At 49.1% G+C, this 27225-nt stretch overlaps 1 protein-coding gene across 5 annotated transcripts in view; it reads right to left on the bottom strand.

Moving 5' to 3' along the window:
- Nucleotides 1-27225, bottom strand: part of LOC140413105 (protein phosphatase EYA3-like) — a 123732-nt gene that overhangs the window by 67883 nt on the left and 28624 nt on the right. For 4 of the 5 annotated variants that reach the window (XM_072500881.1, XM_072500876.1, XM_072500878.1 and 1 more), the window contains exons 3-5: nt 25800-25849; nt 21743-21858; nt 16715-16792 (exon numbers count right to left, since the gene is read on the bottom strand). In XM_072500881.1, the coding sequence (XP_072356982.1) occupies nt 16715-16792; nt 21743-21858; nt 25800-25849 (244 nt within the window). The remainder of the gene's footprint in view (nt 1-16714; nt 16793-21742; nt 21859-25799; nt 25850-27225) is intronic. The other variant, XM_072500880.1, reaches the window with a different exon arrangement.

The following is a 27225-nucleotide window of genomic DNA, read 5'->3' on the forward strand; positions in this document are numbered from 1 at the left end:
AGGATACTGCAAGGCCTGGATAGAGTGAACCTGGAAAGGATGTTTCCACTTGTAGAAAAAACTAGAACAAGAGGACACCATCTCAGACTAAAGGGACGATCCTTTAAAACTGAGATGAGGAGGAATTTTTTTAGCCAGAGGGTGGTGAATCTGTGGAACTCTAACGCAGAAGGCTGTGGAGGCCAAATCACTGACTGTCTTTAAAACAGAGATAGATAGGTTCTTGATTAATAAGGAGATTAGGAGTTATGGGGAGAAGGCAAGAGAATGGGGCCGAGAAAATATCAGCCATGATTGAATGGTGGAGCAGACTCGATGGGCCAACTGGCCTAATTCTGCTCCTATGTCTTATGGCCTTGCTGCCTGAATCTTCACAATGAAATATTACAGAAAATCAAGAGTTATGAAAATCAATTTCTGAACTACCGCTCTAGGGCGGTGAGCAATCATTGCAAATGTCAGAATAACCCATCTGATTAGGGGTTATATTGTTAATGTGGTCTTTGTACTTTTTATGAAGACTTGAGTTTTAGGGAGTGTGAAGCACAGAAATTGACCACTTGGCCCAACTGTTCTACGTCCATCATAATATTCCACACGAGCTAATGCCATTCAGCAATTTTCTCACATGTTGGCATCTTTAAACATGGGGCGAGATTCTCCACTCCCGCGCCGATTGGGAGAATCGCCTGGGCTGCCAAAATTTCCCGGGACGTCGGTCCGACGCCCTCCCGCGATTCTCCCAAGCGGCGGGAACGGCCCCGTCGAGTTCTGCGGGCCACAGGCCGGAGAATCACCGGAGACACCCAAAATGCCGATTCTCCGGCACCCCAGCTATTCTCAGGCCCGGATGGGCCGAGCGGCCAGGCCAAAACGGCGGGTTCCCCCCGGTGCCGTCCACACCTGGTCGCTGCCGTCGGGAACAGCGCGGGAACGCTGGGGGGGGGCCTGCGGGGGGGGAGGGATCCTCTACCGGGGGGGTACCTCAAATGTGGCATGGCCCGCGATCGGTGCCCACCGATCGTCGGGCCGTCCTCTCTGAAGGAGGACCTCCTTCCTTCCGCGGCCCCCGCAAGATCCGTCCGCCATCTTCTTGCGGGCGGACTCAGAGGACGGCAACCGCGCATGCGCGGGTGACGCCAGTTATGCGGCGCCGGCCACGTCATCTATGCGGCGCCGCCTTTACGCGGCGCCGCCTTTACGCGGCGACAAGGCCTGGCGCGTGTAGATGACGCGGCCCCGATCCTAGCCCATTGTCGCGGCCTGAATCGGTCGGGATCGGGGCCGTTTCGCGCCGTCGTGAACCTCAATGGCGTTCACGACGGCGTGGGCATTTCGGCGTGGGAGTGGAGAATCCCGCCCATGGTTTCTGGTTTGAGTGATTTAAGGACAGTAGCGTAAATAAATGAATACATTCTGAATTTCATTATGTTACTCAGAAATGTTGATTATTCTATAATTGGCTTCTTGAAGCTCTATTTTTCCAGAATTCTTTGGTCTGAATCGCAAAACGTGTTGTACAAGAACATAAGAAACAGGAACAGGAGTAGACCATATGGTTCTCGAGTCTGAGCCTGCACAGACATTCAATACAATTATGGTAGGTCCACTTACAGGACTCCACTTACCGCACCCTCCCCATATCAAAGATCTATCTCACCCACCTTGAATATAGTTCAGCCTTGAAAGAGATCAATGGAGCGATATACTAGGGCATTTAGACTTGCAAATCCTTCAACCTAATTTTAAACAGCATGTGAGCAAGATGTCAAAACTCATCAGAAAAATGGTTAAACCAGTGGCAAAAAAAGCTGAAAATTAATTCTTATGACCTCATCGTCATGGTTGGAAAACGTTGAACAATGTGTTTGACAGGCTGCTTTGAGGAGCTAAATTATAACTCGATATATTTTTAATTTTACTTGCTGCACAGGGTTCAATTGACTCCAGCTGACTGGATGTGTCTCACAGGCCAGCTGTATCCAGGTCACACTCATGTATGCAGCAAATGTAACTTGGTTTCCAATGAAAGAGTCACACTGACCAAGCACACATTGTCGCTGTCATCCAAACCTCATTCCCAATCCTTCCCCAGATACACTGCAAAATGAATGGAAAACAACTTGTGTACAGAATCAGTCAGAGGAATAACAGCTGGTTCTTTGCTGAACTTTGTTCCATGGAGACTAGAGCCTATTCCCACCTCTATCATCATTCAACTCAGTCTCAGCCTTCATACGTTTGCTGCTGAATGCCTCATCCAAACATCATCTGTAAATTTGGCTATTTCAATGGCCAGCCTCCCATCCTGTACCCTTCATAAATTTAGTCATCTAAAACTCTGCTGCCTACATCGTAAGTGGCATCAGATTCGGTTCACCTGACATCCTCATGCTCGCTGGCATACACTGCCCCCAAATCTAGCATCCAATTAAACATTTTCATCCATACTTTTAATTCCCTCCATGGCCTTGTTCTGCTCTATCTCTGCAACCTTGTCCAGCCATATAACCCATCACGATTATCCGTATAGATTCAGTTCTGGCCTCTTGTGCACCCTGGGTTTAATCACTGCACCACTGGTGGCTGTGCCTTCAGTTGCCTGGGCCCCAAGTTCTGGAATTCCCTCCCCGAATCGCTCAACGTCTTAAGACACTTCTTAAAACCTACTTCTTCAGCCAAACTTTTGATCGTCTGTCCTAGCATCAGCTTATGAAGCTCAGTGTCAAAAACTTTTTTTTTAAATAAATGTTTATTCAAAATTTTCAACCAAACACTCCAGAAAGAAAAGAAAAACAAAATTATACATAGGAAACCAAACAAGGATACATTAACCCCATTTAACCAATAAATACAAAAGTGGGGAAAACGCTCCCTTTTAACAAAAACATAAAACAACCGCCCCCCCCCCCCCCCCCCACCCCCCAGGTTGCTGCTGTTACGACCTCCACCTAGCATTCCGCGAGAAAGTCTAGGAACGGTTGCCACCACCTGGAGAACCCCTGCACAGACCCTCGCAAGGCAAACCTTATCCTCTTCAACTTAATGAACCCTGCCATGTCATTGATCCAAGCTTCCACGCTCGGGGGCTTTACATCTCTCCACATTAGTAGGATCCTCCGCATTGAAGAAGACACACTTCAAACCATCTTCCTGCCTGCCGGTACACTCCTGCAACTTTGAAACCTTACTCATGACCTCACTACTCTCAACCTCCTGTATACTGGAGCAACAATGCAGGTTCCCAAGCCCCTGCTGAACTAGTTTAAACCCGCCCAATGAGCATTATCAAATTCCCCCCCCCCCAGGATATTGGTACCCCTCTGGTCTAGGTGTAGACCACCCTGTTTGTAGAGGTCCCACCGACCCCAGAGTGAGCCCCAATAATCCAGAAATCTGAAACCCTCCCTCCTGCACCATCCCTGTAGCCACGTGTTCAACTCCTCTCTCTCCCTGTTCCTCGTCTCGCTATCACGTGGCACGGGTAACAACCCAGAGATAATAACTCTGTTTGTCCTAGATCTAAGTTTCCACCCCAGCTCCCTGAATTCCTGCCTTACATCCCTATCCCTTTTCCTACCTATGTCGTTGGTACCTATGTGGACCACGACTTGGGGCTGCTCCCCCTCCCCCTTAAGGATCCCGAAAACACGATCCAAGACATCACGCACCCTGGCACCTGGGAGGCGAGTTTCTCTCGCTCCCACAGAATCTCCTATCTATCCCCTAACGAGTTGTGCAGGGCCCCCCCCCCCCCCCAACTCCTAGCTACCTGGATCCCCAGGTACCGAAAGCTCCTTTCCGCCCTCTTCAACGGAAGCTCGTCTATCCCCCTTCGCTGGTCTCCTGGGTGCACCACAAAGAGCTCACTCTTCCCCACGTTACTTTTTTACCCCGAAAAGTCCCCAAACTCCCTAAGGATCCGCATGACCTCCGCCATCCCCTCCACTGGGTCCGCAACATACAATAACAGGTCATCGGCATGCAGGGACACCCGGTGTTACTCTCCCCCTCGAACAAATCCCCTCCAGTTCCTGAACTCCCTCAATGCCATGGCCAGAGCTCAATTGCCAGTGCAAACAACAATGGGGACAGGGGACACCCCTGCCTCGTCCCCCGGTACAGCTGAAAGTACTCCGACCTCCACCGGTTCGTGGCCACACTCGCCACCGGGTCTTTATATAGTAGCCTAACCCAACTGATGAACCCGTCCCCGAACCCAAACCTCCGCAGCTCCTCTCAAAGATACTCCCACTTCACCCTATCGAAGGCCTTCTCCGCGTCCATCGCCGTCACTACCTCCACTGAAGGCATCATAATTACATTAAGGAGCCTCCACACATTGGTATTCAGCTGCCTACCCTTCACAAATCCCGTCTGGTCCTCATGAATCATCCCCGGGACACAGTCCTCAATTCTTGTGGCCAGAATCTTCGCCAGCAACTTCGCGTCGACATTGAGGAGCGAGATCGGCCTGTACGATTCACAATGTAATGGGTCCTTGTCCTGCTTTAAGATCAGAGATCAGCGCCCTGGACATTGACGGGGGCAAGGTCCCCCCCCTTCCTCGCCTCATTGAAAGTCCTCACTAGCAGCGGGCCCAGCAGGACCACGTACTTCCTATAAAATTCTATCGGGAACCCATCCGGCCCCGGGGCCTTCCCAGCCTGCATGCTCCCTAGTCCCTTAACCAGTTCCTCAGCCCAATCGGTGCCCCTAGCCCAACCACCTGCTCCTCCTCCACCCTCGGAAACCTCAGCCGATCTAGAAATTGGCACAGCCCCCCCTCCCCCGTCGGGGGCTCAGACCTATACAGCTCCTCATAGAAGTCCCTGAATGCCTCGTTTATTCCCACACCGCACCGTGTTCCCCCCCATATCCCTAACTCCACCAATCTCGCTCGCTGCCTCCCTCTTCCGAAGCTGATGTGCCAGCATCCGACTCGTCTTCTCCCCATACTCATACGCCGCCCCCTGCGCTTTCCTCTACTGCGCCTCGGTTTTCCCAATAGTCAGCAAGTTGAATTCCGTCTGGAGGTTCCGTCGCTCCCTAGGTAGTCCCTCCTCGGGGGCCTCTGCATAGCTCCTGTCCATCCTAAATATATCCCCCACCAGTCTCTCCCTCTCTCTCTTCTCCCTATGGGCCCTAATGGAGATTAGCTCTCCCCTGACCACCGCCTTCAGAGCCTCCCAGACTACTTCCACCTGCACCTCCCCATTGTCATTGGCCTCTAAGTATCTTTCGATACACCCCCGAATCCACCCGCACACCACCTCCTCCGCCAACAGTCCCACATCGAGGCGCCACAGCGGGCGCTGGTCCCTCTCCTTCCCCAGCTCCATCCAATGAGCGGGGCATGATCTGAAATGGCTATGGCCGAATATTCCGTGCCCTCCACTCTTGGGATTAGCGCCCTACTCACGATGAAAAAATCTATCCGGGAGTAGGCTTTATGGATGCGAGGAAAAAATGGAAAATCCCCTGGCCACCGGCCTGGCAAACCTCCATGGATCCACTCCCCCCATCTGGTCCATAAACCCCCTAAGCATCTTGGCCGCAGCCGGCCTCTTACCAGTCCTGGACCTAGAACGGTCCAGTGCTGGGTCCAGCACAGTGTTGAAGTCCCCTCCCATTATCAGGCTCCCTGCCTCCAAATCCGGAATCCGACCCAACATGCGCTTCATAAATCCGGCATCATCCCAATTCGGGGCATATACGTTCACCAATACCACCCGCACCCCCTGTAACCTACAACTCACCATCACGTACTGACCTCCATCACCTGCCACAATGCTCAGCGCCTCAAACGACACCCACTTCCCCACCAGATTCGCCACCCCTCTATTCTTCGCGTCCAACCCAGAGTGAAAGACCTGCCCTACCCACCACCCGGGCCCTCTTGACCGGCCCGTTCAGGCCCCTCACATTCTCCCCTCCCCCCCGACTAGCCATCTCCCTTTTTAGGCCAGCCACGGGCCCGCCCCTCCCTTCCCCCATGTGGCGGACCCCTGCCCCGACTCCCTCTCCTAGCTCCAGTTCTCCTTTGGCTAATGCAGCAGCAACCCAGTTCTCCCCCTTTCCACCCCCCTAGCTAGATACTCCTCTAGCCATTTTGCTCCCCCCATGGCACTCCCGTAAGCCAGCTGACTCCTGCTGACCCCGGCCTCTTCCGCCACTCCATCGACCCCCCGTGTGAGAATCCCTCCATCTCCCCCTGGCAATCAGTGTGTGCTCCTCTCCAGTACCGCCCTTCCCCCCAGACCCGCCCCCTTCCTTCCCTAGCACGGGAAAAAGCCCGCGCTTTCCATCCAAGCCGGCCCCGCCCCCTCTGGCGCAGCTCCCTTTTTGCGGCCTTGTCTCAACTCCCCATCCCTGGGCCTCCAAACTCCCCCCCGCGGGGCCCTGTCCTTCCAACACTGACACCCACATCACACAGCCCCCATATCGAACCATTTCGCCCAACCCCACCCAGCACCAAAGAAAACAGAACAGAACATCCCCCAAAACATAGTAACCCCTAGGCACCCCCTCCCATCAAACCCTCAGTTCGAGTCCAACTTTTCAGTTTGGATAAAGGTCCACGCCTCCTCCGGCGTCTCGAAGTAGTGGTGCCGATCCTGAAATGTGACCCACAATCGCGCTGGCTGCAGCACCCCGAACTTCACCCCCTTCTGATGTAGAACCGTCTTAGCCCGGTTGAAGCCGGCCCTCTTCTTGGCCACCTCCGCGCTCCAGTCCTGGTATATTCGGATCTATGTGTTCTCCCACCTACTGCTCCGTTATTTTTTGGCCCATCTCAGGGCACACTCCCTGTCCACAAAGCGGTGGAAACGCACCATTACCGCCCTTGGCGGCTCGTTGGCCTTGGGCCTCCTCGCCAGGACTCTATGAGCCCCGTCCAGCTCCAGGGGCATTGGGAAAGCTCCCGCGCCCATCAGCACGTCGAGCATCGTGACCACATATGCCCCGGCATCAGACCCCTCCACTCCCTCCGGGAGACCTAGAATCCGGAGATTCTTCCTCCTCGACCGATTCTCCATGTCCTCAAATTTTTCTTGCCACTTCTTGTGCAGCGCCTTGTGCGCCTCCACCGCCAGGCCCAAGATCTCATCCTCGTTCTCCGAGGCTTTTTGCCGCACCTCCCGCATCGCCGCCCCTTGGGCCTTCTGGGTCTCCACCAGCTTGTCGATCGACGCCTTCATCGGCTCTAGCAGTTCTGCCTTCAGCTCCGCAAAGCAGTGTTTGAGGAGCTCCTGCTGTTCCTGCGACCATAGCCTCCACGCTGCTTGGTCTCCATCCGCCGCCATCTTGCTTCTCCTCCCTTGCACTTTTCGCTGCACTAAAATCACTTTCTTGACCGCTCCTGGTCCAATCCATACAGTGCCAGGGGAACCGTACTGTCACCTTCTCACGCTGGGAACCGTCGAACAATTGCCGTTGGGGCCCCTCAAAAGCGCCCAAAAGTCAGTTCCTGGCAGGAGCTGCCGAACGTGCGACTTAGCTCAGCAAAGCCGCAACCGGAAGTCCCTCAATCATCATTCACGATAGCTATGATATCCATCTGCTTGCCCTAAATCAAGTAATGGAGGAGGTAGAATTTAGCAAGACTGAATCCATCCTCCCATCTTTCACCAGGAGGTTTGCACTTTAGTGCTCCTCCATTCCCCCTCCCTTTTAGATCAAGTCTGAAGCAAATCAATGTTGGTCCTGTCTGATCCTGAGCTGAGCTTTGATCACAACACCCAGGTCCATTACCTATCCCACGCTCTGTCGCAAGCTCATCACCATCATGGTTAACTCATGCCTTTGTCATTTGAAAAAGCTCCTCACTAGCTTCCCAATTCCATCCTATAACTCCACCTCATCCAGAATTCTACTGCCACCAGCCTATCCGACACAAATTCCACCTCACCCATCACCCCCTATCCTCATCAACCACTCGTGGCTGTCCACCACCTGGCAAAATTTCAAAGCCTCTTTCAAATTCTTTCGCAACCTAAATACAGAACTCAAGTATTGCTGAATAGAGAACATGTTTCCAAAAGCTTCTACTTAGCAACATGAGTGCAAGAATGTCACATTTCAAATAATCCTAGTCAATTTGCTGCAGCTGGTTTTGGAGAATTAAAGGAAATTGATCACCAAAGACATTTGAGAGAGTTTGAAAAACTTTGGATCGCTGCCCAGATCTCCAAGGAATGCAAAGATTCTTGTGAGGTTATCTTATGGTTCATTTTAAACCAAATACTACCTCTAACAAATTCTCTTTAGTATGCTAATCGAAAAGCAGAATACTACAGGTTCTGGGGATCTGAATTAGAAACAGAAAATGCCGGAAATACTCAGCAAGTCAGGCAGCAACCGTGGAGATAGAAAGAGTGTTTCAGGTTGACAACCTTTCATTAGAACTGGGAAAAGTTAGAGATGTAATAGGGTTTGAGCAAGGTGTGGGTGGGACAAGGACAAAGGGAGGTCTATGTGAGTACACAGGAGAGACTGATTGATGGAAGCGTTAGCCAATGGAACGGGTTCAATCCAGAAATAGACACCAGTGAGTTTCAGCTATTAGTTCCACCTGATCAATCATATCAGGCTTTGCTCTCACCAGTTAATATCCTGTTATGGATTGTCGGGATGTGCGCAGCTGTAATAATAATGTATATCGCGCAGCTTCGAGTGAACAGTGCTACAAACATTGTAGCAACTCCATTCCAGCCAGTGGATCTCTCCAGTGTACAAAATGGGGCTATATGCGGCCTCGCCATCGCGTTCCCCAGAGGCCCCTTTTACAATTCGGGTCTCGCACTGAGTGCATTGGGAAACATGCAACCAAAAGAGCTCGCTCTGGGATTTTTTCCCCCCAATTAGTTGAATCACGCCCACATCATACTGTGCAATGTTTATTTCCCAGTCCTTATTTTGCAGTAGCCATGACTCAGTAATCTCTACTATGTCTAGTTGTATGATTGCCTCCAACAGCCCAGTTTTATTACAGGCAGTGTGCACATTGCTGTACAGGCATTTTAACTCATTTCTAATAGGATTTCTTGTTTGTTTAATTGTCCTATTGGATTCCCATTCCATAACAATTTTTAATCCCTTGCTTTTATTGTATCCCTTACTCTATTCTTCCCTGCTGTGTTTACATTCAGGATGTTTACCTATTCTCCCTACCCCACTAACTAGTTTAAAGCCTTTGCCACCTCCCGGTTTACCTGTTTTCTAGGACACAGGCCCCGTGTAAAGGCAGAGCTCACCCATCTGTACAGCTTCTCCCTGGCCCTGACCCGATCCCAGAGTCCCAAGTTAAGACATCCTTCTTTCCCAAACAAGTCCTTCAGTCACATGTTAATCCTGCTGACCTGTCAGATCCTTTGTCAATTTATTTCTGGCTCAGGAAATAATCCAGAGCCTATTACCCTCAAGATCTTTATTAATTTAGAGCCTAGTGCTTGATACTCTTTCAGCAGAACCTCTTTGCGGTCCTACTTAGGTCATTTGCTCCCAATACGAAGCATGGTAACTGGACTCTTTTCCTTTCCAAGTTCCTCTCCAGCCACTGATGTGGATATGACTTGAATGTTAAAGGTTACAGGAACTTCCGGTGGCATCATGTAGGTGGAGGTCACATGTTACGTGGCTCCTGCTAGAGTCTCTGGTTTTTGGACTTTTATACCCGGTTTCAGGGATAATTTGTCGATGAGTTGCCGTGGGAAGTCATAAGGAAGTGGAGGGATATCGAAGCCCCAGAAGAAAGGTGCTAGAAAGAAGGAGCAAGCAAACGTCCGCCGGCAAGTGAGGCTGAGATAGCAGGAGCTGGGTCATCACGTGGGGCCACTTCCCTCCTGCTGGAAACTCTGACCGAGGTGGTGACGGTGGAGTTTGAGAGGCTATTTGCCAAGCATAGGGAGGTGCTTCGGAGGGAGATAATGGCTTTGATGAAAAAATGGGTAAAGATGGCAGTGATGAAGGTGGCGGTCAAGGTGTGGTAGCAAGAAGAGAAGCTAAAGGGGGTGGAGGAGGCCTTGTCACAACACAGTGACCAGTTCACCTCGATGGGCGAGGCCCAGTTCACCTTGATGGGTGAGGATCTGTGAAGGGTAGGTCAAAAAGGCAAAACTTGAGAATCACAGGCCTGCCCCCTGCCCCCCCCCCCCCCCCACCCCGGGCCCCTACCCCACCCCCCGCAGCTAATTGGGCAGGCATCCATCCAGTTGTTACTTAAGAACAAGGATCCGGTGGAATGTGGGTTGTATAGGCCCATATCTCTGCTGAACGTGGACACCAAGATATTGGCAAGGTTGCAGGGGTGTCTTCCAAACGTGATTGGGGTGGACCAGACGGGGTTCGCAAAGGGAAAACAGATGTCGTCGAATGAGAGGAGGCTATTGAATGTGGTGTTTTCTCTTTTTCTCCGGCAGAGGGAAGGGAGATGGAGGTGGTGGTGGATTTGGATGCGGAGAAGGCATTTGATCGGGCGGAGTGGAGTTATTTGATGGTGGTATTGGAGAAATTTGGGATTGGGCTGAAGTTTGTGGTCTGGGTGCAGCTGCTGTATAAGGAGCCGAAGGCGAGCGTGCGCAGAAACAGTATACACACAGGGTATTTTGCATTGCACGGGGGTATGAGGCAGGGATGACCTATGTCCACCCTTCTGTTTGAGTTGGCTATAGCCATTGCATTACATTGCACTATAGCCATTGCACTAAGGAGCTTGGGGTTGTGGAACATAGGGTGTCCTTTTCTGCAGATGACTTGCTGCTGTATATTTCAGAGCCAAGCTCGTCGGTGGAAATTATAATGGGCCTGCTATAGAGATTTGGGACGTTTTCAGGGTACAAATTGAATTTAGGGAAAAGTGAGTCCTTTGTGATCTCCCCTCCAGCAGTGGGAGCAGATGTGAGGGAGCTGCCATTTCATCTGGCGGTGTCTCATTTTATGTATCTGGGGATTGAGCAGGGCTTCCCAAGTTTAATTTCATTAGCTTGGTGGAGAGGGTGAAGGCTGATTTGCTGAGGTGGGACAATCTCCCTTTGTCATTGAAGGGCCAAGTGCAGACAGTAACGATGAATGTTTTGCTGCAATTCTTCCTCTTGTTTCAATGCTTGCCGATATTTTTGCCCAAGGCGATTTTTAGGGGGTGGACAGGATGATCTTGTTTGTTTGGGCCGGGAAAGGTGGCTAGGATTAGGATGATGGTACTGCAGAGGGGATAGCAGGTGGGGTGGAGGGAGCACCAAATTTGATGTATTATTATTGGGTGGTAAATGCAGAGAAGATTCAGGGATGGAGCAGCAGGGAGGGTGGTTTTTTTCAGGATAGAGGCAGGCTCTTGCAGAGGATCGGGATTGCAGGCGCTGGCAACGGCGCCACACCCGATAGCCCCAGGGACGTATTCAGCCAGTCCAGTGGCCACGTTGAAGATCTGGAGGCAGTTCAGGCACATTTTAGGTTTTACAATCGACAACAACCCCACAAAAAAAAACCATTTTATATTGGGAGCTAGGTTGTGAGGGTGGCCAATTAGAGGGAAATCATGGGTTTGAGCCAGGGAGGATGGACACAAGGTTCTGGGGATGGGAAGAGGGGGGGATTAAGGAAATGAAGGATCTGTTTCTGGGAGGGCGATTTACGAGTACACAGTTGGGCAACAGGTTTTGGCTGGCGCAGGCAATAGATTTTTGAGAGGAGGTCTTCCCGACCTTCCCAATAGTGCCCGCCTCTTCAGTGCTGCCCGGCTGGGGGGTGCTGCAGCGGGTAAATGCCTCAACTTTGTCCGCGAGGCTGGGGCTGATACACTGAATGTTGTGCAGAGGGCGCACCTTACAAAGTCTAGGATGAACCGACTGTTCGAAGGGGTGGAGGATGCCGGTGAGCGATGTGGGAGGGGCCCTACGAATCATGTACATATGTTTTGGTCCTGCCTGAAGCTGGAAAGTTTTGGAGGATGGAGTTCAGCGCCATTTCAGGAGTTCTGCATGTGGACATGGAGCCCAGTTCCACACAAGTCAGATTCAAAGTGGTGTTGAAGCGGCTGGCAGGTGCGGAGGTAGATGTTTTATCATAGAATTTAGAGTGCAGAAGGAGGCCATTTGGCCCATCGAGTCTGCACCAGCTCTTGGAAAGAGCACCCTATCCCCATAACCCAGTAACCCCACCCAACACTAAGGGCAATTTTGGACACAAAGGGCAATTTATCATGGCCAATCCATCTAACCTGCACATTTTTGGACTGTGGGAGAAAACTGGGGCACCCGGAAGAAACCCACGCATACACAGGGAGAATGTGCAGACTCCGCACACAGTGACCCAAGCTGGGAATCGAACCTGGGACCCTGGAGCTGTGAAGCAATTGTGCTATCCTACAATGCTACCGTGCTGCCCTACAATGCTACCGTGCTGCCCTACAATGCTACCGTGCTGCCCTTAGCTTCTGCTAAGCTGTTTTAGCTTCTGCCTCATTGATTGCTCGTAGGCGGCGGGGGAGGTCAGCTTCTCCACCCCGAGCCCGGCGTGTCGGGGTACCTGCTGGGGTTTCCAATGCTCAAAAAGGTGAAATTTGCTTCGGTGGAGGGTGGGGGGGTGGGTGTCGGGTTCTACAATTGTTCGGGTTTGTTTATTATGTTCTTTCAGGAGTTGGTTAGTTCACTGTTGTGGGAGGGAGTGGGTTAGGTGGGCTGGGGTGGTGTTTTGTGGGGTTGGTGTGGATTGTAAAACTGTTGAAAATTTGTTGAATAACAATTCTTTTAAAAAAGACGAATGATTATAAAGTAGGAATAAAGATATTTGGGATTCAGGGCTTTCTAAATAGAGAAATACAGTTCAAGGATTACAAATATGCCTTTCACATTCTCACCCACTCTCCATATGCCTCGATTCCAAAGATCAAAAATCTATTTATCTCAGCCATAAATACATTCAATGATGGAACACCCACAACCCTCTTAGCGAGAGAATTCAAAAGAATCACAACGCTTTGAGCGAGGAAATTGCTCCTCTTCCTTGTCCCAAATGATTGGCCTTTTATCCTAAAAACGAGGGAATGGAGAGAATTCTAAAGAGGTGCTGGGACAGAGAAACCGGAGGTATGTGTTCTCAAATCACTGAACTTGGCAGAGCAGGTCACAAATGTGGTTATAAAGATATTTGGGATTCGGGGCTTTGTAAATAGAGGCACAGAATACAGTGCTTGCAAAATAAGTTATGCTTAACTTATATAAAACACTGCTTTTGTCTTAAAAGAAACATTGTGTCTAATTCATTTAAAAAAATATATATATTTATTCAAATTTTCAACGATTTTCAACAAAACACTCCAACCAGAAAAAAAAATAAAGCACAAAATAAGCAAAAATTATACATGAGAATTCCAACAAAATACAATAACCCCCATTTAACAAATAAACACGCCAGTAAGGAAAACGCCCCACTCTATCCTAAACAAAACAGAAAAACCAAACGCGCCCCCCCCCCCCCCCCCCCCCCCCCCCCTCGGTTGCTGCTGCTGTTGACCTCCATCTAACGTTCCGCGAGAAAGTCTAGGAACGGTTGCCACCGCCTGGTGAACCCCTGCACAGACCCTCGCAAGGCTCCCTTTATCCTTTCCAGCATAATGAACCCTGCCATATTGTTAATCCAAGCTTCGACGCTTGGGGGCTTTGCATCCCTCCACATTAGTAGGATCCTCCGCCGAGCTACCAGGGACGCAAAGGCCAGAACACTGGCCTCTTTCGGCTCCTGCACTCCCGGCTCGTCCGATACCCCAAATAATGCTATCCCCCAGCTCGGCTTGACCCGGGTGTTCACCACTTTGGACATAGTCGTCGCAAAGCCCCTCCAGAACCCCTCCAACGCCGGCCACGTCCAGAACATGTAGGTGTGACTTGCTGGGCTCCCCGAGCACATCACAACCCCTGTCCTCAACCCCAAAAAACCTACTCATCCTCGCCCCTGTCATATGTGCCCCATGGACAACTTTGAACTGTATTAGGCTGAGCCTGGCGCAAGAGGAGGAAGAATCAGCCCACAGATCTTCATCCAGCTCCTCCCCAGCTCCTCCTTCCACTTACCCTTCAACTCCTCCACCGAGGCCTCCTCCGCCTCCTGCAGCTCCTGATAGATCGCCGAACCTTGCCTTCTCCAACCCATACAACCGAAATCACCCTGTCCGGAATCCTTCGTGCTGGGAGCAGCGGAAATTCCCTCACATGCCGTCTCACAAACGCCCTCACTTGCATGTACCTAAAAGCATTCCTGGGAAGTAGCCCAAATTTCTCCTCTAGCGCCCCATGGCTCGCAAAAGTCCCATCGATGAATAGGTCCCCCATTCTTTTAATCCCAGCCCGATGCCAGCTCAGAAACCCCACATCGATCCTACCAGGAACGAAGCTGTGGTTCACTCGTATCGGAGACCAGACCGAGGCCCCCACCTCGCCCCTATGTCGCTTCCACTGCCCCCAGATCTTCAGAGTCGTCGCCGCCACCACCGGACCCGTGGCGTACCTTGACGACGGAAGCGACAAAGGTGCCGTCACCAGCACCCCCAGACTCGTACCCACACAAGACGCCACCTCTAGCCTCTTCCACGCCGCCTGCTCTCACTCCATTACCCACTTACGGATCATCACCACATTAGCTGCCCAATAATAGCCACATAGATTCGGCAGCGCCAGCCTCCCCCTGTCCCTGCTACGCTCCAAAACACCCTCTTCACCCTCGGAGTCTTATTCGCCCATACGAATCCCATAATATTCCTGTTTACCCGTTTTAAAAAAGCCTTGGGGATTAGGATGGGCAGGCACCGGAACACAAACAGGAACCTCGGGAGGACAGTCATCTTGACCAACTGCACCCTACCCGCCAGGGAGAGTGGCAGCATATCCCATCTCTTGAAGTTCTCCTCCATCTGCTTCACCAAACCGTGTCAAATTGAGCTTGTGCAGGGCCCCCCAGCTCCTAGCTACCTGGATCCCCAGGTATCGAAAGCTCCTCTCCGCCCTCTTCAGCGGTAGCTCGTCTATCCCCCTTTCCTGGTCCCCCGCATGCACCACAAAGAGCTCACTCTTCCCCACGTTATGTTTATAGCCCGAGAAGTCCCCAAACTCCCCAAGGATCCACATAACCTCCGCCATCCCCTCCACTGGGTCTGCAACATATAACAGGTCATCAGCATATAACGACACCCGGTGTTCCTCCCCCTCCGGACCAATCTCCTGTTGTGTCTAATTCTGAGCATCACACTAAGAAACATAGAAGATAGGAGGAGGTCATTTGGCCCTTCGAGCCTACTCCGCCATTCATCACGATCATGGCTGATCATCCAACTCAATAGCCTAATCCTGCTTTCTCCCCATAGCCTTTGATCCCATCCTCCCCAAGTGCTATGTCCAGCCGCCTCTTGAATATATTCAAAGTTTTAGCATCAACTACTTCCTGTGGTAATGAATTCCACAGGCTCACCACTCTTTGGGTGAAGAAATGTCTCCTCATCTAGTCCTAAATGGTTTACCCAGAATCCTCAGGCTGTGACTCCTGGTTCTGGACACACCCCACTGAAAATGAAAATGGCTTATTGTCATAAGTAGGCTTCAAATGAAGTTACTGTGAAAAGCCCCGAGTCACCACATCCCAGCGCCTGTTCGGGGAGGCTGGTACGGGAATTGAACCGTGCTGCTGGCCTGCCTTGGTCTGCTTTCAAAGCCAGCAATTTAGCCCTGTGCCAAACAGCCCCTGGTACTATTGGTAACTGTACCATTGGTAACATCTTCTCTGCATCTACCGTCTAGTCCTGTTAAAATGTTATAAGTCTCTATGAGATCCCCTCATTCTTCTGACCTCCAGAGAGAACAATCCCAACCTAGTCAATCTCACCTTATATGACAGTCCCGCCATCCCTGGAATCAGTCTGGTAAACCTTCGCTGCACTCCATCGAGAGCAAAACTGCACACAATACTGCAGGTGTGGCCTCACCAAGGCCCTGTACAATTGCAGCAACACATCCCTGCTTCTATATTCGAAACCTCTCGCAATGAAGGCCAACATATCGTTAGCCTTCTTTACCGCCTGCTGCACCTGTTTGCTTACCTTCCGAGTGGTGCACAAGGACAGCCACGTTCCGCTGCACACTCCCCTCTCCCAATTTACAACCATTCGGGTAATAATCGGTTTTCGTGTTTTTGCTTCCAAAGTGAATAACCTCACACTTATCCAAATTATACTGCATCTGTCATTGATTTGTCCACTCACCCAACTTGTCCAGATCATGCTGTAGGATCCCTGCATCCACGTCACAATTCACCCTCCTACCTAACTTGGTATCATCTGCAATCAGTATGTGAAGCTTTTATAGAGAGTGCAGCAAAGGTGTACAAGAATGGTTTGAGGGATGAGATGCATAATTAAGAGGATAGACTAGAGAAGCTAGGGTAATTTTCGTTTGAGAAAATTGAGCTGAGATTTGATGGAGATTTTCAAAATCATGAGGGATCGAGACAGAGGAAATATGGAGAAAATGTTTGGCAGAAGGGTCCAAATTGAGGAGACACTGTTTTAAGGCGACTTGTTTAAAAAAGCAATGGTGACACAAAGAAGGGAGAGGGAGAGCAACAGAAATTCCTCTGGATCCAATCCTTAAACAGGTTTAATCTGTTTTGCAAACTAACAGATTTTAAACAAGTAACTGTGAAGCAGTGACATGCACTGGTAAGATTTTACCTGAACCTGGATATGCATCAACAGATCGGTTCCCTGTTGCAGTTTCAGATTCACTGCTTTGAACCACTTCATTTTTAACTATGTAAAGAACAATGATGAAAAAAGTCAAAGGAGCAGACATATCACTCATCCTGACACATAAAAGCTATTGTTCTCAAATGAAGAAATAATTCACGCACAATGGGATTGCATAGCATGGTAAACAATGAGGAAGGCAACAGGTAGAAGGTTAAACGAAAATGCAACAAAAAATTGCAATTCAGCTATAAAAAGCAACAAAATATAAAAAATATGAAATAAAACATGCAAGGACTAACAAAGCTGAAAAGTTGACAAATAATAATCTTCATTATCACAAGTAGGCTTACATTAACACTGCAATGAGTTACTGTGAAAAGCCCCTAGTCGCCACATTCCGGCGCCTGTTCGGGTACAGAGGAAGAATTCAGAATGTCCAATTCTGAATACAGTATATTAACAGAAAGAAAGTGGTGAGACAATAATGATCAATGAAAAAATGCAAGACAATTTTGAAAACAGGATGAGAATTATTGATGTTAACCAGCACAAGCCCAAATTGGAGGGAATAGATGGAAGGAAAAAAGTTATATGTGCAAATTATAAATTCCATTTGTAAAAAGTAATGTGTGGTCTCGCTATTCAGACCAGAAGATGAAAGTTCAAGTTTCAATTGAGTTATCTAGTTGTAGCCAGGGTAGCAACTAGTGCCCTCAATGTCAGAGCTAAAGCTGGAAAAAGAGAAACATGGCATGACTTCACTCCCAGTAATCAACACTGGAAGTGGACAAAAGGATTTTGAAAGCTAGAGCGGTCAAAAAAGCACTGATACTTTTAAGTAATCATGAGCTTGAGGGGACTTCAGGTGGTGGCCAGGGAGTGAGCGGTCACACATTTGGCAGGTCCCGCTCCAGGTGGCTTTTTTGGACCATTCCCCTGCTTGCTGGGTGGATGTTTTGGTGAAAAAAGGTGACGGAAGAAGTTAACCTCCACTGGTGGATTGATCCACAGACCAGATTTGGGTCGAAAAAAAGGGAGCAGTTGGAGCAAGAGAATCTTCGTGCGACACAGGTCAAGATGGCGGAGGTCTGCCCTGCCTACCTGTCAAATGGTCAACGGAGCAGCTGGTGGACTTCTCAAATGAGAAGTTCAGCCGGCAGAGGAGGGAAGCACAGGAAGATCTAGCCGAGGCAGTGAAACCATTAAAAGCAGGAATTGATTGTGTGGAATAGAGGCTGGAGTCTCGGGGCCAGGCCATCGGAAAGTGGATGAGGTGGTGGGAGCACGAGAAGCAGCTTAGCTCGTTGGCGGCCGAGATTGGAATGATGCGAACGATCCAGAAGCGATTAAAGGTTAAGGTGGATGACCTGGAGAATCGCTCCTGGAGATCGAAATCTAAGAATTGTGGGGATGCCTAAAGACATTGAGGGAGCGGCCACTGGCTCATATGGAGCCAAGATACTGGAGGAGCGGATAGGGGAGGGGGCCTTCGACCGGCCCCTGGAGATCGGCAGCACGCACAGGGTGCTGATGAGGAAGCCGCAGGTGAACCAGCCGAGGCAATCGTGGTGCGTCTTCACCAATTCCTGGATAAGGAGAAGATGTCGAGGTGGGCATGGCAAAGAGGTGCACCTGGGAAGGCAACAAGCTTCAGGTGTACCAGGACCTGGGCACAGACCTGGCGAAGAGGAGGAGAGCCGGGTTCAATCGGGTAAAGGTTGCCCTCTTCAAAAGGGGTGTGAAGTTCGGGATGCTGTACCCAGCCCGCCTCTGGGTGACTTTTAACAGCCAAGAGCATTATTTTGGAACAGCAGAGGCGGCGATCGAATTTTTAAGAGATAATAGACTGGCAGGAGGACCACATTGAACTGTGGAGGACAAATGAGGAGATGTTTGCTTTTTCTGTCTTTTTTATTTTTGTTTGTAGATTGTTGGGAGAACTTTTCTCCTTTGAGATGTTTTGTTGGTTTGATGGCAGGATTTTTGGGGAGCGTTGAGGGCGAGTGTGCCTTTTCATGTTCCATTGTTCTTTGTGTTACGGAGGTATGCAATCGGGGTGGCGGTGTTGGTAAATAAATGGGTGACATTTGAGGTGGGGAACATTGTGGCATATTCGGGAGGGAGGTTGGTGATGGTGATTGGGAAGCTGGAGGGGATGCTAGTGGTTTTGGTAAATGTCTATGCCCAAACTGGGACGATGTGGAGTTTATGAGGCGGGTGCTGGGGAAGATCCTGGACCTGGACACGTACCGGCTGATCATAGGAGGAGCCTTTAACACAGTCATTGAACCAGGGTAGGACCGGTCGAGGCCGAGGTCAGGGAGGGTGTCAGTGGTGGTGAAGGAGCTATGGAGCGATGGGGGTGATGATCCTTGGAGGTTTGAGGGGCCGAGGGCGAAGGAGTTCTCGTACTTCTCCTATGTGCACACGGTGTACTCTCGGATTGATTTTTTTGTGGTGGACAAGACGCAGTTGGTGGGAGTCATCGACTTGGGGTACTCGACGATCGGGGTTTCAGACCACGTGCCCCACTGGGTGGACTTGCAGGTGGATTGGAGGGACCCATCGCCCGTACTGGAGACTGGACATACGGTTGTTAGTGGAAGAGGTGGAGTGCGAGCGGGTGAGGGCCGCCATTCAGGGGTATATGGAACTGAACGATACGGGGAGGTCTCAGCCACCATGCTTTGGAAGGTGCTCAAGAAAGTGGTTAGGGGGCAGTTCATATCTATCCAGGTGCATAGTGAAAAGGTGGAGTGAGCAGAGACGACAAGGTTGGTGGAAGAGATTCTGCGGCTGGACAGGGGGTATTCAGAGGCGGGATTGCTGAAGAGGCAGATGCTCCAGGTGGAGTTCGGGTTGGTGTCCACGGGGAAGGCAGTAGGTTAGTTGTGGAGGGCCAGAAGGGCACTGTATGAGAACAGGAGAAGGCAAGTAAGATGCTGGCCCACCAATTCAGGAAGCAGGAGAAGGCGAGGGAGATTAGAAGGGTGAAGGATGGGAGGGGAAGAGTAGCACCAGACCCGGTGGGAGTGAATGGGGTATTCGAGGAGTTTTAAAGGCTTTATGATTTGGAGCCCCTGGCCCCCGGGGGAAGGGGGGATGGGTACGGTTTGGGCAGGGGTTTGTGGTCTGGGTCCGATTGTTGCATTGGGTGCTGGTAGTTGAGCACAGGGTCTCGCTATACCTGCTGCTTTATAGCTCGGACCCACTGGTAGGCATCGGGGGGGATTATGAGCATTCCGGTTTGGCTGGTTTCCCGGATACAAGCTAAAAATGGGGAAGAGTGAGGTGTTCCCAATCGAGGCCAGGGGGCGGGAGAAGAGGTTGGGAGAGCTGCCATTCAAGATGATGGGGGCGAACTTCAGACATTTGGGTATCCAGTTGTCGCGGGATGGGAGCAGCTGCACAAGTTGAACTTGGCACGGTTGGTGGTACAAATGAGGGGGGGATTTTAGGAAGTGGGATGAGCTGCCACTAGTCGCTGGCGGGGCGGGTGCAGACAGTGAAAATGACAGTGCTGCCGAGGCTCTTATTTGTCTTCCAGAACCTCCCGATCTTCGTCCCAAAATTATTCTTTAAGAAAGTCAATACTTTGATCTCCGAGTTCTTGTGGGCAGGGAAAACCCCATGGGTTAAGGTGTTGTTGGAACGGGGGTGAGCAGGTTAACCTTGTCAAACATAATGAATTATTGGGCAGCAAACATTGCTTGGTGAGAAAGTGGGTCATGAGGGAGTGGTCGGCATTGGGGGCAGAAGGAGACGGCCTCTTGCAGGGGTACGGATTTAGGGGCATTGCTGACGGCACCTCTGTCATTCTTGCTGGCCAAGTACTCCATGAGCCCAGTGGTGGTGGTGGTGGCCCTGCGGATGTGGGGACAGTGGAGGCAGCATCGGAGGCTGCAAGGTGCCTCGGTGTGGGCACCGATTTACGACAATCACAGATTTACACCGGCGGGGTTGGGCGTGAGGTTTCAGGGTGGCGACCGACAGAGATCGAGAGGTTTGGGGGCCAGTTTGTGGGAGGCAAGCCTTGCGAGTTTAGAGTACTTGGAGGGGGCATATGAGTTGCCCAGTGAAACGTGTTAAGATGCTTACAGGCTGTGTGTGAAAGCGGGTGCCGTCCTTTCCCGGTTTGCCACCCTTGGGATTACAGGATAAGATGCTATCGAAGGAAGGATTGGGTGAGGGAAAGGTGTCCGAGATCTGCAAAGACTAATGGACTGGGAGGGAGCCCCAATAGGAGACGTCAAACGGAAATGGGAAGACGAACTTGGGGGGGGGAAATGGAAGCTGGGTTGGGGAAGGAGGCTGAGGAAGGTGAATGTGTCCTCGTCGTGCGAGGCTCAGCCTTATTCATTTTAAGATAGTGCATTGGGCACACATGATGGTGGCCAAGATGAGCAGGTTATTTGAGGGTGTAGAGGACAGGTGTGGGTGGTGCGTGGGGAGGCCCACGAACTGCGTCCACATGTTTTGGGCATGTCTGAAATTGAAGGAGTTCTGGCAGGGGTCCGAGGACGTAATGTCCGAGGTGTTGAGGGTGAATGTAGCCCCGGTTCCAGAAGCAGCGATATTTGGAGTGTCAGAAGACACAGGTGCCCAGGGGGGCGATAAAGGCCAATGTTTTGGCCGTTGCCTCCCTGGTAGCCCGGAGAGATTTTGCTAGAGTGGAGCAACTCGGAGCCACTGAAATGAGGGGTGTGGGTGAGAGACCTGGCAGAGTTCCCAAGGTTGGAGAAAATCAAGTTCGTCTTAAGAGGATCGGTTGACGGGTTTGTCTGGAGGTGGAATCCATTCATTAGCTTCAAGGAGAATTGAGGCGTCAGCAGCAGGAGGGGGAGATAAAGGGGCTAAAATGGGGAAGGCATAACGGGAGGAGGGGAATGGCAGGGGGGTTAGTTATTTATTTATTTACTTTGATGTTCCTGTTTGTTCTTGCTCTTGTGTTTGTTTGTGTTTACTGTTCATATAAATGCCTTAATAAAAGTAATCATGAGCTTGGCTCACCTTCTGTTTCATTTGGCAGAGTGAGGTTACTCGCCAGACTGCTGGCCTCAGACTTTTGCACATCATTTCTATTTGTGTGACTCTGCAGTCTGATTAGGTTCTGCAGCTCTCCAGTCCTGGGGAAATATGAAGGGGAAAAAAGATTTCAATCCTTTCATACACTGTCATTAATCAACCTTAAAATTTTACGTAATTAATTGAAATGTGGTTTTTGAAGCGTCTCCCCAACAACTATTTGTTAAGAATTTAAGAACCATTCTATCTGATGTCCAGCCAGAAAGAGAATGAATTCCATCAACTTTCCCTGGACTAAGTTTTACCAAGCAGCAGTGCATAGGCATTTTCACCTTGTTTAATTGAAATCTAGGTGAAAATTGGAAAAGAACAAAGAAGAAACGTACAGCACAGGAACAGGCCCTTCGGCTCTCCAAGCCTGTGCCGACCATACTGCCAGTCTAAACTAAAATCTTCTACACTTCCTGGGTCCATATCCCTCGATTCCCATCCAAGATAGATGCATATTAGCTTTTAATGCTAAAAATAAACTCAGCAGTTTGGAGTGCTGGGTTAGAAGGAAAGTTAGGTTGTTCGTAACAATGCATGAACACAGTGCATTTCTTTGAATCACAAGGAGAAATGGTTGCTTACATTTTCATAAGTGACCTCTGCACAACATATTCGACATTAATATGTTTGTACTAAAAATATTAAATAGTTAGGCAATTTTTTGCCCATTTTGGCTGCGTTGCATGTTAATATACATCACTCCACATGCCCACACTACATCCATACAGTACCTGAACGGCACAGTAGCACAGTGGTTAGCACAGTTGCTTCACAGCACCTGGAACCTGGGTTTGATTCCCGGATTGGGTCAGTCTGTGCGGAGTTTGCACTCCATGGGTTCCCTACGGGTGCTCCAGTTTCCTACCGCAAGTTCTGAAAGATGTGCTTGTTAGGCGAATTGGACATTCTGAATTCTCCCTCTGTGTACCCGAACAGGTGCCGTAGTGTGGCGACTTGGGGATTTTCACAGTAACTTTTTTGGAGCGTTAATGTAAGCCTACTTGTGACACTAATAAAGATTATTAAAGAGTGTTTCCACGCACAAATAGGGATATGGTGTTTTAATACACACTTTTATTAACAATCTTAAAATTAACTTTATCATAAAGAAAATAGCTTATAATTACCAACTAAACAATGTTTAACAATGAAATGATACACTAATTCCTAACTGCCATCTTTCATCCCCACTCAAGCAAAATCCCGAGTCAAAATCCACCTTTCAATACAGTTAGCCAACCCTGAATACTTGCAGTAAAGAGATGTCGCAGATAAACTGCTTTGAGAGAGAGATCGTTCAGGAAACTAGTTTGCAGATTCTTGCCTGTGTCAATCTACTGTTTAACTCGCCAGACTTTTCAGAAACAGATCAAAACTGAACTCCAAAACTCAACATCTGGCTGCTTCAGCCCCTGGCTCCTACCATTAGCTACATCATCTTACTAAAGGTAAACACAATAGGCGAGATCGACCAGTCATGCAGCACAGCTCGGTCGGTAGATGCCACGAAATCCCTCTTCCGGGATCAACCTGGCTCGCCACACTTCGCGAGATACAACATGATCTCGCGATGTGAATCCTGCCCATTCTGGGCAGGATCATTTTGTGGAAAATCTGTACATTAGAGTGAGACAGCCAGTTTCACTCTCAAATGCATTCCCGAGATCTACCCAAGATGTGGGGTCTAACTCCCTTTCCTTGGGAGACTTTGGGCAAGCGCTATTCTGTGCTGGTCCCCACAAGTGGGAATCGGTACCCCAAGGTGCTTGACCTGGGGGCAGGATGGCATCCTGGCACTACTGAAGCCAACCGGACACTGGCACTGCCAGGGGGTGCCAGCTTAATGTCCATGTGCCACTTCCAGCAGGCAGCCTGGCACCCTCGGAACGATCAGATCGGGCCTGGAGAGTGGATGGGGATGGAAGCACCAGGAAACATCGGTTAATTGCGCACTGGGACTCTGTTCCCATTCGGGTAGATCGCGCAGTCTCTTAATTATCTACTCCCCAGCAACCTTTTTCACATCAACAAAATTCCATTAGCCCAACTTTTACAATGCTTTATTTATCTCTTGTAGCTGAAATCACACAGTGACTGCATTTGGATCCCTTATGTTTTGCATAAATCACAATTACATGAAATGTTCTGGGTTAGATCTTTCCTTTCAATGTCCAATAGCACATCCTTTTCTTCCATTTCGTCACATCCGCCAGATGGTGCTCTGGATTCTATTTGTACAAAGTCCTTTCACTTTTATGAACAGTAGTGTCCATCCCGCTCCCCCAACCCCAGTCAAATAGTCAGCCAATACATGCCACATGACTCAACTGCCTACCATGAGAATTGGCTTCATACGATGCTAGGGGGGGGAGGCTCATCACTCCACTGCCAGGAGATACCAGTACCCCATTGGATATTGGCCATGTATTCAGTGCTCAATGGAATGTCTGGATTGAGGTTTGGAATTATGATATTTTGACTCAAAGGTGGGAATGCCAATACTGAATTGAGGCTTACTTCAACTTAGCTACAGACAAAGTTATTTTAAATCTGACTTTCACATAAAAGTTGCACATGCGCACTTGGCCACCAGTGCACGTGCCTTTCCAGTCTACGGGTGGGTGGCAGGAATTAGTGATTTTGAAATCTTTAACAAGGGTCACTTGTGGAGTGATCTTTCAATGCCAATGTCAACTTTCTTGCTTTATTAAAATGTTGTGTTTATTTCAACGAGTGCAGTGTTTTACCACACAAGCCAGCTAGCTCGGTTGTTGGGGTGGCACAGTAGCACAGTGGTTCGAACTGTATGTGTCACAGGCACCCAGGTTTGATCCCGACCTCGAGTGATTGTCTGTGTGGTGTTTGCACATTCACCCTGTGTCTGTGTGGGTTTCTTCCGGTTTCCACCCACAGTCCAAAGATGTGCAGGTTAGGTGGATTTGTCATGCTAAATTGCCCCTTAGTGTCTAAAGGTTAGGTGGGGTTGAGGAGAGGGCAGAGGATGGGCGGAGGATTGGGCCTGGGGAGGGGGTGGGGGGGTTCTTTCGGAGGGTCGGTGCAGACTTCTGGGCCAAATGGCCTTCTTCTAGAAAAAAAAAAATGGGCGGCATGGTGGCACAGTGGTTTGCACTGCTGCATCACCGCCAGAGTCCTGGATTCGATTCTGACCTCGGGTGACTGTATGTGTGGAGTTTGCACATTCTCCAAGTGTCTGCGTGAGTTTCCTCCAGGTGCTCTGGTTTCCTCCCACAGTCCAAAGATGTGCAGGTTAGGTGGATTGACCATGCTAAATTGCCCTTAGTGTCCAACGGTTAGGTGGAGTTACAGGGATAGAGCAGAGATGTTGGTGCAGACCCGATGGGCCAAATGTTCTCCTTCAGCACTGTAGGGATTCTATGATTCTATAATGGAACTCTTAACCCTCAGGGTTATGGTTCCACGCCCCATATTGGGTGATGGCTTTTTTCCTTAAATATCTTAAGAAATTTTTATTTTTAATTTTTTTTTTTAAATATTTGCTGACGGAAAATATATCTACCCTGCCACTCCCAGGCATCTTGTATTCACTACTGGAACTATTTGGAAATCAGTATTGCTTTATTTAATCATTTGCAAGCATTTACCTTAAATAAAACTGTCAAGAATGAATAAAGGTCCAAACTAAAATCCATCAGTCAAAGTTTGAATACTGTAGATACATATATTAATAGAACCCACAGTTACTAAGCAAACCACATTTATGTTCTTCCATTGACACTGTACCTCCGTATGTATAGGAAGTGTTCTCTCAAATCTTGTGGCACAAATAAGTGTAACCTGAAAATTACTGTTCATTAATATAAACAAGTTTATATACAATACCGTAGCATTCAGTTACTGGTACGGTATTTGAACTGGATGAAGGCAAGCTGCAGATTTTCTTCCTGCAGTTTTAATAACACAATCAGCACATAAGGTATTAAAGATTTTAAATACATAAACCCCTACAAACCTTAAAGTTTGTTCATCTGTGGAATCTAAATCATGGCGTGATTTCTTCACCTGGAAAAGCAAGTGATACAACTAGTTATTCATAAAATAGTTGTACAAAATTTAAATGGACTATGTAATGAATTTTTAAAAGAGTTGGGAGGTATTCCAGGTTACAGTTTCTTCATTCAAGTCACAAATATATCCACCTTGCTAAACATCTCTTTTGCACACAATTTAAAGTAGTTACTCTTCTTGAGAATTTTTGTCACCCCACCCCACAACCCCAGCAAGAATGGAGGACACAAAAGATTTGTAACACCTTGGAAGTTGGATCCTTATCTGTAGTAACTGGGATTAACAGTTGCATTAACAGCTCAAAGTTCAGGCAGGAAGGGGGGGGGTGGGAGAGAAAACGTACGAGCAGGAAAGGGCAAGCGCGAAGGGGGGTGGCTGCAGATGGATGCAAGAATCTCCAGGGACTTAAAAGGTGGACAGAGGAGCAAAGAGGCATCTAGACAAAAAACACAAATACAAAATTCTCCCAAAAGTGGAACAGCACGTCTGGTGTTGAGGGATTCACGATTGTAATGGAAAATCAACACAGTTAACAAACTATAAAGTGGCTTTCTTCAAATCTAACTTTCTTTTGTCCATCTATGTGGATTTTTGCTTTAAAGAGTGTCTAAATACCTCTCTCTCATTTATCAGTTAGTACCATTACTTAAGTTATTGCTTATGTGGGAAGGTGGGGAGTATTGGCTGTATTCCCTAGAGAATACATAAGCAAGTAATGTTTTGTGATTGGCAAAAGAAGCAATGGTAGCATGAGGGGGGAAAAAGATCCAAACCACTCGCTTATTACAAAAGCTTTGTCTTCTGTTGCTGTTATTTCTTTTGCCAATTGCCTTAAATCTGCATTCTTTATCTCCACCACTCTCAGGATCAATTGATACCTTGGGACTCGGATCCTTACCTGCAATAACAGGGATTGTGCTAACCATTTGCTCCATAAAAAAAAAATTGGGGGCAGGCAGATTAAATTGTAATTATCTGTAGAGAAACAAATGCAGGGCTAAGAGAAAAAGGCAGGGGAGATAGACAAGCCAAGAGGTTCATGCTTTGAGTCAGCAAAGACATGATGGGCTGAATGGCCCACTTCTGTGACCATTCTATGAAAGGGACAAATGAAATGAGGGGACAAATGAAATGAGTGGAAGTAGTCAGCAATCTGTAAAGGGTGGCAGAGAGCGGTAGGGAGTGGCAGAGGAGGAAGGGGCAGCACAGGAGAGGATGAGGGAAGGGGCAACTGATGGGAGGGAGGAGTAGACAATACAAAACAGTGGGAGCAGGAAAGAGGGGGAAGGAAGGCTTCGCAGTCACTTCAGATACAGAACTGAAATTACAAGAAATTGCCCACTCAATACCAGTGTAAAATATTGAAATAA

This window comes from Scyliorhinus torazame, chromosome 1 (assembly GCF_047496885.1).
Source record: "Scyliorhinus torazame isolate Kashiwa2021f chromosome 1, sScyTor2.1, whole genome shotgun sequence".
NCBI classification, from domain to species: domain Eukaryota; kingdom Metazoa; phylum Chordata; class Chondrichthyes; order Carcharhiniformes; family Scyliorhinidae; genus Scyliorhinus; species Scyliorhinus torazame.